Here is a 15,139-nt window from a genome sequence, read left to right as displayed (position 1 = left end):
GGGCGGAAGGCGGAAGCAGCACATTCGTCATCAACGCCATCAACGACAATCGCTCCCCCTCCGTCCCCTTCATGGCGGCAGGACCATCATCATCACCCTCGTCATCGCCATAGCCATCGCCATCGATGCGGATCCTGACATGGAATGTAAACGGGCTCCGCAAACTGCGGACCTACCAGCCCTTCTCCCTCATGAAGTCCTGGCACGACATCCTCTCCCACCTCCAAGCAGACATAGTCTGCCTACAAGAGACGAAGCTTACCCGCAAACAAGCCCTAGAAGACAAGGAGATGTGTCTCCCTTCTTCCTCTTGGGAGTCGTACTGGGACTTTCACCCTTCGAGAGGGTACAGCGGAACGGCAGTTTACACTCGTGGCGATATCGCTAGGCCTCTTCATTTCGAGCGAGGGCTTACCGGTGCGAAGGGGAGGGATGGGATAGGAGGGTATGCGGGTGATTACGAGGACTTCAGCATAGATGAGGAAGGACGTGCAGTTGTCCTCGACTTTGGACTCTTCGTCCTCTTCAACCTGTACTGCCCTGTCATGGGTAGCGAGGAGAGGCACGACTTTCGTATGGCATTCTACTCTGCCGTCAATGAGAGGGCACGCGCTCTCCTCGCAGCTGGGCGTAATGTCATCATTGTAGGGGACATCAATATTGCCAGGCAGCCGATAGACCACTGTGATTATCAGGGTCTAGGAGGGGATGGGCCGGCAGATGGGGATGAGGAATTCTACTCGGGCAGTCAAGCCCGGTCGTGGCTTGATCGATTCATTCACCCAAAGGGCCCATTCCATGACGTGCAGCGCGAGGCTCATCCGCAGCGCAAGGGTATGTACACTTGCTGGAGCACGCTCAAGAATGCTCGGCCAACGAATTACGGCACGCGCATCGACTACACGCTCGTCTCGTCCGGGTTGAAGGACTGGGTGAAAGGGGCAGACATTCAAGCCGAGGTGCCAGGCAGCGATCATTGCCCTGTTTGGGTGGATTTGTGGGATGAGAGAGAGGTGGGCGGGAAAGTGTTGAAGCTGAGAGATGCAATGAGTCAGCCGACCAGTCCGCCAATGGGTGCTGCGAGTCGGTGGGATGAATTTCGAGTAAAGGGGCTCAAGTCATTCTTCGATAAGGCGGCAGCAAGCGCGGCTACTGCGGGGATCGCTCGGGCTACTGGCTCTACTTCTCCCAGCCCGGTGAAGAGCATTGCGATCAGTCCTCCAGCGGCTTCTCCACCTCCAAAGGTCAACGGCTCCTCGCCCCCGGCCAGCATTCCCAAGCCCGCCAAAGCGACCGCAACCAGCCCAAAGGCAATCAAAGCCGCCACGACCACCGCGAGCAAGAAGGCCGCCGCCTCTCGACAGCAACTCAAGCTCGCCTCCTTCTTCGGCGCTCCTGCCAGCAGCAGCAGCTCGACCAATGAGAAGAAGCGCCTACCTGCCTGCTCGCCGACTGAGATTGTCGATGGAGAAGGGTCAACGAAGAAGAGAGCCAAGCTCGGCCTCCCAGCCGAGAATGGCCATGTCAGCCGCAGTGAAGAGGCAGGAACAGCTCCTGCCGACAGACTTGGCACTGGCGAGGAGGACGAGGAGGTAGACTGGGAAGCCCTCGCCGCCCTACCAGACCCCGACGCCCCTCCCCTCCCCAACCCGAATGCAAACGCCAACGCCAACGCATCCTCCGCATCCGCCTGGTCCTCCATCCTCACGCCTCCCTCTGCCCCCAAATGCCCAGCGCACGGCGAGCCCGCACGAGCATGGACGGTCAACAAACCCGGCCCAAATCACGGCCGTAAGTTTTTCTTGTGCTCGAGAGAGGTGGGGGTAGGATATGAGAAAGGATTTAAGAGCACCAAGGGTGGCGGGGAGGGCGGAGAGTATAGGTGCGGCTTCTTTATGTGGGGGAGTGAGTGGGGCAAGAGGAGAAAGGCTGGTGGGAGGGGGACGTAGTGCGATTTTCGTATGTGTGGGGCAGGAGCGGGATGAGGGTATCGATTTGTGTGTGTTACCAAGAGCAATATGTATTTCTAGACTCAGACAGCGCCAGTCAATGTCGACCATGTAGCATCAACCATCCTTGAGGAGCAGACCTTCTCGATCTCTTCCACTGAGATCTCGAGCAGGAGGCCTTCCTGGCGCATCAAGTGGAGCGCTGCGTCGGTTGCCCCTCTGGTCGACTTCGACGAGCTGAACGATGTGGCGAGGAGGGTGTGTCTCCAAGACCGCGTTCGTCATTCTTGACATGACCGTCATGTTCAATACTTTCTCGTCCATGAGGTGGTCCGCAGCATCGTCGCCCCCGATGAAGTCGCCGTTGGACCTCCTGCCAAAGAGCCGACAGTGGTCGACGTGAGAGACGAAGCAGGGGAACATGGGCGGGAAGTTGTCGGCGGAGAACTCCATGGCCATGCCGGGGAGGCGGTCGCGGCGACCACGGCGGCAGAAGCACACGATCCACGAGAAGATTACGTAGATCCATCCCTCTTTGTCCTTCCAGATGACGTCGATGCCGCAGGCAGTTATGACGAGAATCTCACAATTGCTCAGCGCGCGCAGCCACGCGCGGAAGGCAAGGACGAGGATCACCGAGAAGGATGTGCTTGAGTTGAGTCCCAGAAGATGGTCGGGCCGCCGCCATTGCGATGTCGCTCCTCCTGGGGGACGTTGAATCGGTCTTCTGCGCGAGCGTGGGAAGCGTAGCAATGCGCTCGACTAGGGCGCGTCCACGGTCGCTGTCCAGATCAAGAGCATCGAAGGCCTCGGCGGCCTCGCCAAGCATGGCATCAAACGCCTTCGAGGTCTCGTCGTCCAGACGGCTGATCATGCCTGGGGCTGGGTATTTATCGTAGCTGGCGGGCATGCCATCGATGTCGTCTTCGCTGGCTTCTATGGCAGCGACTGCCGTGTTGAGCTTTGGCTCGGCTAGACTAGCCTGCGTTCAGACCCCTTCTTTGCCCTTATCTGGTCTCTTGAGCTCGAGTCTGTATCTCCTTCAGCTTCTTCCTTTTGATCCATGACTTTGAACGACGTGCTTCACATTACAGGAGGGTCCGGCGGCCGTTGACGAGGTAGTAGTAGCTTGAGCAGAGGGTGCGGCGGCCGTCGACAAGGAGCTGGTGGCTTGAGCAGAGGGTGCGGCGGCCATCGACGATGCCGCTTGGGCTGAGACCCACATGGCCTCTGGGGAGCTACCTGGACGAGGTCGGGCAGCAAGGCTGATAATGACTTCGGGAACGATCTTGATGGGGTTGTTGATGGTCCAAGACTCTCGCTCCGAGGTGGGTAGGATGACGAGGGCTAGGCGTCCGTCGACGCCGATTTTTTTTTTGGCTGCTTTGGCGTCTGGAAGCCCATCTGGCAATGGTGACAAATTCTGGCAGACGGAGTGGTCTTGCAAGATTGTGGTGTCAGCTGTCTTGCCGAGTCGATGGATAGGAATGGTAGAGGACGTCGGGCCCTCGAAGGCGTGGTATACTCTAGTCGTCAACGTGATAAGCATCGAGGACATCTTGCACCAAGGCAATCTGCACATTGGGCTGCAAGGCGCCGAATTGGGTCTGCGGGTATCTAGCTTGCGTGTTTCTCGTTGATGTGCTGGTACCTAGCTTGCGTGTTCTCGTCGATGTGCTGGTACCTAGCTTGCGGATTCTCGTTGATGTGCTGGTACCTGATGTGCTGGTACCTAGCTTGCGTTTTCGCTTTCACTCGTTCTAACATAGGTGTGACTTTGTCATGTGGAGGAGCCAGTGGGGGAAGAGGGGATAGAGGGGGCGTAGCGAGGGAGGGTGAGGGTATCGATTACGCGTGACTGACAGCAATATGTACTTCTAGACCGAGCCCGCGCAAAATGCAGATCATGTAGCATCACAACTCGTCGAGGATCATCTTCCCCCATTCTGCACTCATGTAGCCCATGAGCACCTCCTTGCCCAGCTTGATCCTCTCCCGTGCCACCTGCTCCTCCGTTGCATTGAACTCGAGTCGCTTCGCCAGGGTTCGGCCTAGCGTTGCCGAGTAATCCGTCTCCATTGTGGTGCAGAGTGCTTGTAGCTTGGCGTGGAGGATGGATCGCAGAGTAGGGAGGGAGGGACGATACGCGGATAAGGTGGGGCTGATGGCTGAGCGAGGGTGAGGGAGAGGAAGAGTAGGGAGGTATCAGCCCACGTCCATCGAGATTTTCTGGCGCGCGGCTCACCTTGGACATCGCAACATCGCTCCAGCGCCTTCTGTGCCGTCTTCGATCGCCCAAAAGCGACGACATCCTCCCAAATCCCCGCGTCTTCATCCAGGGCTGCCACCCCCTCATTCTGCGCCTGCGACTGCCCCGCTAGAGCGTTGTAGGCTTTTACTCGCGCAGCGTAGTGTCGAGAGGCGGCCGAGTCGAAGATATCGTCTGATGTGAGGTAGCTCGATGAGGTTGTGGGGACGGGGAGTAGCGGGAGGAGAAGGAAGATTGGGTCGAGGGGAAGGAGAAGATGAAGAGAGCCGTCTGTGCATGTGCGCACGTAGGGGTGGATTAGTATACAGCCGCCGCAACAATAGCGAGAAAGAGGTTAGGATGCGCACCTTGCATCACCCATCCCTGTCCTCCCTCCTCTACTGCTGCTTGTCGACCATTCAACATCCAACTTCTCCTCTCCTTACTGACCGCTTGCAGCTCGTATGCCTCGCCCTGCTCATCGTCCATCACGAAGTAAGCGGGAGCATGAGTTCGCGGATGAGGCAAGAGGAGGAATCGCTGTTCCTCCTCTACGAGGCGAGAGGGACCGGCGATGATGAGGCGCCCGTCCTCGTGCGAGGTAGTCATGGCGGGCGAGCGGGTGTTGGTTTGGCGGCGAGGAAGAAGTGGAAAGTGCAACTCAGACTCGCGCGAGAGTGCAACGCGTCGAGTCGCAGCCGCCCCGCGGTTCATCTTTGGGCTCTTGCCGCACGGGCCTCGACGAGGAGCAACGTGGAAGGAGAGCGGGGGCGAGGCACACGACTTACTTTTGGAGACCTTCTCTCGACGACGGACTTCATTGTCACCATCATCCATCCACCATGCGCCTACACACCCGCTCACGGGCACGAGGGCCGTCAATACTCCTCTCCCTCTCCCTCGCCCTTGCCTTGCTCCTCCTGGCCACTCTCACCATAGCACAAACGTCCTATTACAAGTTGCTGGACATCGACCCTTCCTCTGATGCGCGCACAATCAAGAAGGCGTACCGTCGTCTAGCTCACAAGCTGCACCCGGACAAGTTTCCGGAAAAGGAGGCAGAATTTGTGAAGATGAGCGAAGCCTACCAGGTGCTGAGCGATGATGAGTTGCGCAAGGTGTACGATCGATATGGCGAGGAAGGGGTGAAGCGACATAGAGCTGGTCAGGCGGGGGGAGGAGGGGGTGGAGGGCACGACCCTTTTGACATATTTAGGAACTTCTTTGGAGGAGGAGCAGGTGGCGGAGGAGGGGTGAGAAAGGGACAGAGCAAACAGTTCAACATTATGGTTTCACTCAAGGACCTCTATGTGGGGAAGACGATTCACCTCGAATACGACCGCAGCGTCGTATGTCACAAGTGCGATGGCAGTGGGGCGCGCAGTAAAGGGGATGTGCATTCCTGCGAGGCTTGTCAGGGTAGAGGAGTCAGGATCGTCAGGCAGGAGATCATGCCCGGCTGTGAGTGCGAAGCGCGAGATGCGAGACGATGAGGGAGATACGGACATTGACTGACCCCCATCCCACCCCCGGCACACGCCAGTTCACACACAAATGCAAGCAGTCTGCTCCGTCTGCGGCGGTACGGGCAGCCGCATAGCGCACGCCTGCTCACTCTGCGGCGGGGCGAAGCTCATCAACGAAAAGGCAGAGATCGAAGTCGACCTACCCGCGGGTACGGAGGAGGGGGAAGTCTTCACCTACGAAGGAGAGAGCGACGAGAGTGTCGACTTGGACATCGAGGCAGGCGATGTCATCGTGAAAGTGACGAGCGATCCGAGCACTAGCTTGTTCAGGAGAAGGGGAACCAACCTGTACGTCAGTAGGACGCTGAGCTTGCCCGATGCCCTGCTCGGGTTCAAGGACATTTTCCCGCACATGGACGGGCATAATGTTACGGTGGATCGGAGGAAAGGCGTAACACAGCCGGGGATGGTGGTGGTGCTCAAGGGCGAGGGGATGCCTGTGCGCGGTGGAGTGGAGGGACAACGGGGGAGTCTGTACATTGAGTACGAGGTGGTGCTGCCGGATAAGGTTGAGGGGGATCTGCGCAAGGTGCTCAACAGGGTGTGGGGAAGGAAGGACGATCACCAGGGCGATAAGGCCGAGGGTGGCCACGATGAACTATAGATCGATACAGACCCGGCTTAGAGTATCATTCCTCGTTGCGTTGTCATTCTCATGCTAATGAAGGGGCCTTGTGTGCGTGCGTGCGTGCGTGCCTGCGTGCGTGCGTGCGTGCGTGCTTGCTTGCTTGCTTGCTTGCTTGCTTGCTTGCTTGCTTGCTGAGAAATGAGAGCGGGAAGACTCGCAGCGGAGAAATGGCTGTACCTGCATCTTGCGCACAGACACTCGCGGCCCCGTTCTTTGGCTCCTTCCCCCTCTTTCAACTCTGCAACCTGCGCCTTTGCCTGAACCTAGAATGGTACAAAGATGAGCCTCGCCGCCATTTCCCCCCTTTGCTCTTCATACCCATCGACCTCTCACCGTCATGGCCCGCACCATCACCAAACAGGAACCACTTCCCCTCCCCCTCCTCACTCTCCTCTGCTCTATCCTCCTCTTCGCAGCACTCGGCCCCATCGTACACGAGTACCACGCAAGGCACTTCGACGCGCATCCAGAATGGAAAGAGGCGGAGCTCACCTTGGTGGATAACACGCCCCTGCTCGCCGGTTTCAGGAACGAGGAGGGCGTGCCATTCGTCTTTACGAGGGTGGGGCATTCGCCCTTTCACTACATGGGGGCGCATTTAATACCGGGGTGAGTGTGAGGAGAGGAGGTGGAGAACAGTGTCTATTGCATATCGCGGCGTGCGTCTATGAAAGCTCATAACGATCAGTCTCCCCTCGCTCTCGAGCTCGCAGCGCTCTCTGGTGTCTCCTCATGCCCCTCCAGCACATCGACACCCTGCGGCGTCGCTACCCCTCCTTCCATCGGTGGTGCGGTCGTCTCGCCCTGCTATGCAACGGCGTCCTGATCATATCTGGCCTTCTGCTCGCCCCACGCAAGCTCAGCTACACCCACCCGAACCCGCTTCACATGCACGCAGGCTGGCTGCCCACGACCGAGGCGGGGACTACCATCCTAAGCGTCGTGCAAGGTGTGACGCTGTGGAAGACGTGGAGAACGGCTAGATCGCGCCAGTATTTGCGCCATCGCGATTGGGCTCGTCTCTTCACTTGGGCCGGGCTGGCTATTGCCTTGCAGCGCGTCTTCTCCTTCGTGGCTGTGCTTGCGGGGACTGCGCTGGCTGCTCTGCCTGATTTGAGGGCAAGGCTGATGCGCGTGCCGTCGCCTACGGATAGGCAGGGTGTGTACGAGGTTGAGCTGGCCGCCTTTGCTTGGACGGTCTGGACGGCCATGATTACTGCTGGGGTGGGGGCTTGTTGGCGGGCGAGGAAGATTGCGCAGGTGGTGAAGGAGAAGTAGGTATCCGTGAAGAAGAAAGAGGGAGGCAAGCTTGGATGAGGTGTCGAGTCGAGATGACGCCCGTGATGGGAGGTCACTCAACCTGCTTCTTGACTGCAGATCGCCAGCCCAACACGGGCACAGGAACGCGGAGTAGCAAGCTGCTACACACCACACTGACACTGCTCAAAGCCATGGCCAAGCTCGCCCACACCGGATCCAACCTCACGTGCTTCCCACCCGCCACTACCGGATACAGCACGCCAGCCGCGACAGGCAGGGCGACTGCATTGTACAGGATCGCCCAGAAGAAGTTGGACTTGACCCTCCTGAGCACGGCGCGACTGAGATCGAAGAGCACGAGGAGCGTGCGTAGGTTGGCGTTTAGCAGGACGAAGGAAGCGGCCGAGATGGCTACGTCCGATCCCGTGCCGATGGCGATGCCTACGTCGGCGAGGGCGAGGGCGGGCGAGTCGTTGATCCCGTCTCCTACCATGGCGACCGTGCGTCTCCCCTTGCCATCGCCGGTGCGGATGCGCTTGACCTGCTCTACTTTCTGCTCGGGGAGCACCTCGGCCACAACGCGGGAGGGGTCGATGCCCACGATTCTGGCCACGCTGGCCGCGGCCAGGCGATTATCACCGGAGAGCATCCAGCAGTGGATCCCGCGAGACTCGAGGGCGGTAACGACGGAGGGAGCTTCGGGACGGATGGTATCTGATGCCGAGAGGATTGCGAGGAGCTGCCAGGGGGTCGAGAGGTCCGAGGAGTCGATGTGACGCCCGGCGAAGAGGAGGACGGACTTGCCTTGCTGCTTCCAACCTTGTAGGGCTCCGGCCGATGAGGGGGAGATGGCCACCTCGTGTTGCTGGAGCATGGCTTCATTGCCTACCATCACTTCGGCTTTTCTCCCGTCAGGCGTAGTAGCGACGCCCCGCACACCCTTGCCTGGCACTTCAACCACGTCGCTCATTTCGACGTTACCGCTCTCCTTTGCCTCATCGCCCGCCCAGTCGCACACTGCGCGAGCAATCGGATGGCTACTGCGACCCTCCAGCAGCGAGAGGCAAGCACGCGTGGTCTGCTCGTCCCACCGCTCGCCGGCGTCGTCGAGTTGCACAAAGTCTGCAATAACCACCTCTCCGCGGGTGAGTGTCCCAGTCTTGTCGAAGATGACTGCATCAATCTGGCTCGCGAGCTGAAACGCCTCTCCTCCGCCTTTGGCCAAGATACCATGCTCTGCAGCCAGCCCTCCGCCCACGTAGATGGCCGTAGGCGCGGCGAGGCCAATGCCGCAGGGGCAAGCCACGACGAAGACGGCGATTGCGAACTGGAGACTCCAGAATGGCCAGCCACCATGCGCTACATCCAGCCAGTCGGAGGGGAGGCGACCGCTCAGCCCTAGGGCGAGCCAGACGAGCCAAGTAGTGAGGGCGATGAGCACTATCACGGGGACGAAATGGGCGGTGAGCTTGTCCGCCAGATCTTCCACTGGGGCGCGTCTTGTCTGGCCTTGGCGAACTAGGTCGATGACTTGGTCCAGCAGGGACTTGCCGGACGCGGCGGTGATACGGACCGAGACCGGGGAGCCTAGGTTGATCGTGCCGGAGTAGACTGGAGCGCCGGAAGCTTTGCTGACGGGCATCGACTCGCCGGTCAGGGTCGCCTCGGAGAATTGGGCTTGCTCATCCACCAGTGTTCCGTCCCAGGGAGGGGAGGCACCGTGCGGTACGGTGACCACATCGCCGACTTCGAGCAATTCTGCGGATACCACCTCGCCTCCCTCGGCGAGCGTGGCAGAATTGGGTCGCAAGGTTCCGAGCTTGGCAACCGTCTCCCCCGTCTTTGCCTTACTGAGCGCCTCGAGCAGTCGGCCCAACAGAAGGAAGAGGGTGAGGAACACCACAGAGTCAAAGTACGAGTCGCTGTGAGTCGAGTCCATTCCCGCATCCATGCCAGGCATGCCGGACCCCGGTCCCATGTCCATTCCCAGGCCCAGCTTGACGCCCATTCCCAGCTGGCCGGTGGAGCCGCTGCGACTCGCGGTAGCAGCTACCTGTCCAAGCGAAGCAAAGTACGCCACCGTGACGCCGAGCGAGATGAGCACGTCCATACTGCCAAAACGGAGGAAACGCTGCAGCACCGGCGTACGACTTGCGGGCCTCCAGAGGACCCAGAGCGTCTTGGCTGCGCGGCGGTGGAAGACGTCCGCTGCGAAGAGGTAGACGGGCGTTGAGAGGGCGAGGAGGATCCATTCGCTTCGCATGACGCCTGAAAGCCGATGAGAAAAGTATCGACTGGCGGTAGAGGAGGAAGGGGCGAGGTTGCTCATAAAGACGACGCCTACGACGAAGGTGGGGATGGCGAGGACGAGCGTAAGAACGACTCGCAATAGGATTCCACGACGCTCTCGCGCGCGTATAGCGTTTGCCCTGTCCTCTGGAGAAGTGGGTTGGCGCAGCGAAGCGGTAAAGGCTGGATCGAGCGTGGCGATGTGCTGGAGGATGCGGCGTATCGTGAAGCCGGGGGCGTGGGGGAGATAGGATATCTCAACCGTTGGGTCTGCTTCCGTAGGCGCCTTGTGGACCGAGACGGCTCGCGTGTCGTCGTCATCGTTGAGTGCATGTAGAGCCTGAATGACTCGCTGCGGGCAGCGCGGGCAATGAAAGCCTTTGAGCTGGATAGTCGCTGTCCTGCGTATGAGCTGCCCCTCCTCCCGTCTCTCGCCTTTTTCCCCAGTCTCTTCCTCCTTGCCTCCCAGCAACTCGATGCCCTCCACGCTTGCCCCATAGCCCAGGTCTTCAATCAACTCCACCACCTCCTGCGGATCATGCGAGCCATCGATGGCCACACTAGCCGAGTTGGTAAGCAGGGCCACATCCACGCCCGTGATCCAGCCTTCGCCGCGCAGAGCCTTGGTGATGCCACCGACACAGCTGCTGCAAGTCATGCCTTCAATGGAGAGGTCCACGCGCTTGGTGCGAGGCCCAGAAGACGAGACGATCACGTCCAGCGCAAGGCGGGGATCGTTGAGGGTATCCTGGCACGCCTTGCAGTGTGCGTGATGACGCCGCTTCTCTTCTGCTATGACGCTCTCCTCGTCGTCGTCCCCAGCCACACTATCAAGTACTGCAGAAGGTGAATGGGGCGACATTGTGAGCTCGCTGCTTGAGGCACGACCATGTTCGAGGACCTGAACATCTGCGACGCGGTAGCCTATCTCTTGGAGCAAGGCTGCGAGCTTGGACACTGGGGTGATGGCGGGCGAGTGGTCCAAGGTGACCGTCTTGCCAGGGACATCGACGTCGATCGAGGTTGCGTGGGGTGAGAGTGTCTGCTGGATGGCGCTCACGCACGAGGAACAATGCAGCGAAGGAACGCTTAGAAGGAGCGTCTCTGTCTGTGTGGCGGTCGAGGCAGTTGGAGCCGTTTCTTCCAACATAGCGAGGGTGAAGTGAGAATGAGAATGGGATGTCAAGAGACAAGATGCAAGACCGAACACCGCCTCGTTATACATCAATTCTTCGTCGTCGATGCCGATCGCAGCAGCAGACTAGGACAAGAGCATCATCTGGAGCATGGCCAGGGGCGAGGGAATTAATTGCCTCAGCCAGCCGCCAACCCTGGTCTCTCCGCTGCCGTGCCCGCATCTCAGCTCGAGGCGACATAATTGCCTCACTCGCTCGCGTGGCCAAGGCCCGACCGGAATCATCTCGCTCGCCCAGGGCGACCTCTGGCCACTCAAGCTGAGCCAAACTGGGAGAAGGTCGAGAGCATCGTGCGGAAATGCGTCCATTACTCCTCAACGATCGTAGTCGCCACATCTGGGCATGAGGTAATACAGTGGTACGTTGAGTGATAGGGCGACGCGGTCTGCGGCATTTTGTCGCCTCTTCATCCAGTACGATCGAAGCGATCGCGACAGAGGGCGAAAAAGGTATCATTGTTGCTGTTGCTATTGCTGCTGCGCTCCCTTCGCATCGTGGTTCCTCGACCAGGCTAGAGGAAATCCCCTCCCCCACCTCCCCCTGACCCTGCGGCACCCGAAGCATTCGTAGCCGACGAGCTGGTCAACGCCCTCATCGCTTGCTGCGTCGCATTGCCATTCCCTACGCCCGTAGCTTTGCCCTTCATCCCACCCGCTCTACTGGGCACAAACCCCGCTCCTCCTCCTCCTGCTCCTCCAAGATTGGTCAGCGACTTGCTCTTACTGAGCGCAGATACCTTTCTCTGCCCGCCAAGAGCCGTGCTACCCGCTCCTCCGCCGCTCGCTACTCGCCCGCCATTGTGCCCGCCGTTAATTTGGGGAGTCGATGGCCAGAGGGCGGTTGAAGCTAGGTCGGCGAGAGAGGGAGGGAGGGTCGACGTGGTGGAGGAGGAGGAGGAGGAGGAGGTACGGCCATTCGCTGTCGAGCTGGCGCCGCTGGTCAGCATCGCCCAATCGGCGTCCGTCAAGGCTGATGCGCGGGGTTGTTTGCGAGCTGGCGCTGGTCCGCCGGCGGTCGATGACGAGGAGAGACCGGAGGATGAAGATGGTCGTCTGCCTGATGATGACGACGACGACGAGGAAGAAGCGGTTGATGACGAAGATGTGCCGACACTCTTGTTCCTCGAGGCTGCAGTCGAGCTCATGCTACGCGGTACGGGTGCTGCGCGGGGAGCAGCTGGTACGGTCGACTCTTCGCCGCCATCATCTTCCGACGTATCAAGCGCAGACGTCGGTCTTGACGAGCTGGCCTGTGTATCAAACAGCTCAGACAAGGTTTCTCCCATCGCTGCCTTTGGTGAAAACGCAGCGCCCGGCCGGCCTACGATGGTGTCGTCCTCGTCACCGGTCGTGGCGAGTTGCGTGCCATCCGCCTGCTCATCCTCACTGTGCCCCGCCTCCTCACTGTCATCCTGATCACGCGGCAGTGACGAGGAGCGCGAGGTGGGCGCATTCGCATTGCGTCGAGGCAGCGTCTCTGACGACCGTGAATGGCGCAGTCGAGGCTGCCTCGGTGCTGCTAGCTTCGGACTCGCCTGCCTCTCCCTCTTGAGATCCTTGAGATCTCCGCCTAGAGGACTCGATTGCGCATCCGTTCCTGCTAGTGACGAACGAGCGCTGCTCGCGCTTGATGCCGTGGAAGGAGCGGGCTTGGTGTCTTCTGGGTCTGGTTTGCGCATCTTGGTGTTGAGCTTGGGTAGCGCATAGTTGACTGTGCGCACGCTTGACCGCCTCGATGCACGTGTGCGTGATGAGGCTGCCGGGGCCTCCTCCTCGCCTGCTGATGACTCGAGTGGTGAAGACGAACGGGCTCGTGATGATGAAGAGGAAGGAGCGGCAGGGAGGGTACGAGTGCGTGTGGACGTGGAGGAGGATGAAGCAGCGGGCTGAGCTGCAGGCGGTGGCAACGGTTGCTCAGGTGGCGGAGGCGACGATGCCTCTGCCTCCTCGCTATCAGCCCTCTTGGCGCGCGTGATGGTAGATTTGCGCTGCTGCTGCCTGCCCTTCATCGTCTCCGTCTTCTTGCGCTGGGCAGCGGCACTCGCTGTGGGGGCGGGCTGTACTCGCTGCGTCGGCGCCGTTCTTCTTGGCTCCTCCTCCTCTTGAGCCACCCTTCTCCTCTTTTCCGACTCAAATTCTCCGCCTCTCCTCTCTTCCTGATCCTCTCCCTCCGTCTCGCCACCACCCTCCTCCAGCTCCTCCCGAATCTGCTCAATCTCTGGCGCCTTTGCAACCGCTCGAGCGATACCCGGCGGCAGCGCATCCGGATCGAGTGTGATGTGTTGATTGGCGAGTCTTTGCGATGATGAGCTCGAAGACGGGTCCATGAACCCCATTGCTCTACCCAAGTCGAGCCACACTCTCCTCGCAGCATCGCTTCCTCCCCGACTCCTCAGCTGGCAGTTCTCAAAGTGGACGCGGTTTCGCTCTGCTTCGAGTTGCTGTATCCGCTCCTCGAGCTCTCGTATCCTGATCTGCAGAAAGGCGTTCGACTTGATGACGTCTCGATTCTGGGCTATATGCTTGCGTTTGACTGAGTGGCATGAGAGTGAGAGGGAGGCGTGAGCGCGGGGTGGTGAGTGTAAGCGCGGATTTTTTCGCCTGCTCACATTGCTCGAGATGCTCAAGGACATAATCCATGGTATCTGTGCCCTCTATGCCGCCATTGAGCCAGCCGCTGCTCCTCCTCGTCGCTGGCATGACGGAGCGTAGTGATGATGATGAGGATGACGTTGAATGGTCGAGGAGAAGCGCAGCTAAAGTGGCTGGCCCGGGAGTGGCCCGCGCCTCGACTCAACCAACACCTCCAGTCCGACGGGCGACTCGCGAAGGCGGATCACGTGACGCGCCGGGCCGATAGCCTCGAGGCCCCCGCCCTCATGCCACTTTCAACTCCCTTTCCTTCGCTCACACTTCTCGTTTTCCCACCTCCGAGGCCGTGCGCAATGCGCCATGGAGCCGGCCAGGCCTTTTTGCCGAATTGGAATCGATCAATCTCGAGTCGAGCTTCCAATGCGAAGGTCCTGACACCACGATGGGGCATCGTGTCCGCTCGGAATCGCCGGGTGAGCACCTTCACTTCACTTCGCAGCTTGCTCACAACGACAAGAAAGACCCGATGCTAGCCGCCTAGGCTCGTTCGTCGCCGGACTCGCTCTCGGCAAGGAAGAGAGGACAATTCGACGTCGTACTGGCCCGTCCCGACGTCAGGACTCAACTCTTGTTGTGCCCGAGTCGGGTGTTGTCTCACTCGGTCACGTGGCACAACATCCACGTCATCTTGAGCCGCCGCCACGTGGTGTCCGGGACGCTAGTGGTTGGGGCTCGTCGTGTTTATACTAAGTGAGCCGGAGCTCACTTAGTTGGCAATACATTCATTCGAACTTCGTTTAGTGTGCACTATAGCAGTGTCCGTGTTTAGGCTGGACACAGTTGGTAGCTGAAACAGCCTTGATTCCCCATCTTCACCCCAACAAGAACGATGACCGAACCAAGGAACAAATCCAAGGGTCAGGCGACGCCCAGGGTACGGGCGCCGTCTAGGGTTGGACAAGGGGTGTCCCGACGCGTCACGCGAAGCCAAGCTAGCGTAGCACCGTCGGACGACGCTGGTTCTGGTGGTGTGGCCACACCACCCGAACGCGGCAGCCCTGAACCATCCCCGCCCTTAGAGCCCTCGAACGAGTCTTCGACGCGTCTGAGCGGTGCTCCGGCTGCTCCGCAGCCTACCGGATTCACCTTCGTGGATCCGTCGGGGCCCACTCTTAGGCCTTCGATGCCTCCGGGTGTGGTGAATCCCGCAGCAGCTGCGGCCGCACCCGAACCACTTGCAACGCCTTTTCTTACCAACATGGCGCTGGGAGGCGCCTACTCTCAATACGCAGCCAAGGACCAAGTCTATGACGGGACCAAGGCTACGGTGCCGCTTCGAGACTTCTTAGCGACCATGCGAGATCTCTTAGCCGCCGCGGAGTACGATTCGAAACCTACCAATGAATGGTCACAAATCAAGCTCGTTGCTCGCCATTTGCGGGGTATGACTGC

General features: G+C 59.7%; 5 protein-coding genes across 5 annotated transcripts; 2 read left to right on the top strand and 3 right to left on the bottom strand.

Moving 5' to 3' along the window:
• The first annotated feature begins 31 nt into the window (after positions 1-31).
• BDZ90DRAFT_230144 (DNase I-like protein) lies at positions 32-2,061 on the top strand. The gene has a single exon (XM_025505355.1). The coding sequence runs from the start codon at positions 126-128 to the stop codon at positions 1,947-1,949; it is 1,824 nt and encodes a 607-aa protein (XP_025365760.1). The 5' UTR covers positions 32-125; the 3' UTR covers positions 1,950-2,061.
• A 5-nt stretch (positions 2,062-2,066) lies between these two features.
• Positions 2,067-3,507, bottom strand: BDZ90DRAFT_258183 (hypothetical protein; the record flags this gene model as incomplete). The annotated part of the gene is made up of 3 exons (XM_025508043.1): positions 2,067-2,653; positions 2,727-2,931; positions 3,037-3,507. 3 exons carry the CDS (start codon positions 3,505-3,507, stop codon positions 2,067-2,069), a joined length of 1,263 nt encoding a protein of 420 aa, XP_025365759.1.
• A 356-nt stretch (positions 3,508-3,863) lies between these two features.
• On the bottom strand, positions 3,864-4,806 carry BDZ90DRAFT_258182 (hypothetical protein; the record flags this gene model as incomplete). Its single annotated transcript, XM_025508042.1, has 3 exons — positions 3,864-4,117; positions 4,195-4,488; positions 4,566-4,806. The coding sequence occupies 3 exons, from the start codon at positions 4,804-4,806 to the stop codon at positions 3,864-3,866; spliced, it is 789 nt and encodes a 262-aa protein (XP_025365758.1).
• A 188-nt stretch (positions 4,807-4,994) lies between these two features.
• Positions 4,995-6,406, top strand: BDZ90DRAFT_248804 (hypothetical protein). Its single transcript, XM_025507637.1, has 2 exons — positions 4,995-5,658; positions 5,741-6,406. Exons 1-2 carry the CDS (start codon positions 5,040-5,042, stop codon positions 6,325-6,327), a joined length of 1,206 nt encoding a protein of 401 aa, XP_025365757.1. The 5' UTR covers positions 4,995-5,039; the 3' UTR covers positions 6,328-6,406.
• An 829-nt stretch (positions 6,407-7,235) lies between these two features.
• On the bottom strand, positions 7,236-13,888 carry BDZ90DRAFT_273325 (heavy metal translocatin; the record flags this gene model as incomplete). Its single annotated transcript, XM_025508796.1, has 5 exons — positions 13,705-13,888; positions 11,631-13,628; positions 11,288-11,364; positions 7,707-11,161; positions 7,236-7,659 (listed from the first exon to the last, which is right to left on the bottom strand). Exons 1-5 carry the CDS (start codon positions 13,793-13,795, stop codon positions 7,236-7,238), a joined length of 6,045 nt encoding a protein of 2,014 aa, XP_025365756.1. The 5' UTR covers positions 13,796-13,888.
• Positions 13,889-15,139: the final 1,251 nt, after the last annotated feature.

The sequence above is a fragment of the Jaminaea rosea genome (genome assembly GCF_003144245.1).
Source record: "Jaminaea rosea strain MCA 5214 unplaced genomic scaffold BDZ90scaffold_1, whole genome shotgun sequence".
In the NCBI taxonomy this organism is placed as follows: Eukaryota; Fungi; Basidiomycota; class Exobasidiomycetes; order Microstromatales; genus Jaminaea; species Jaminaea rosea.
Note: the sequence above shows the minus strand (reverse complement) of the source record. Positions and strands in the feature narration are given on the sequence as shown.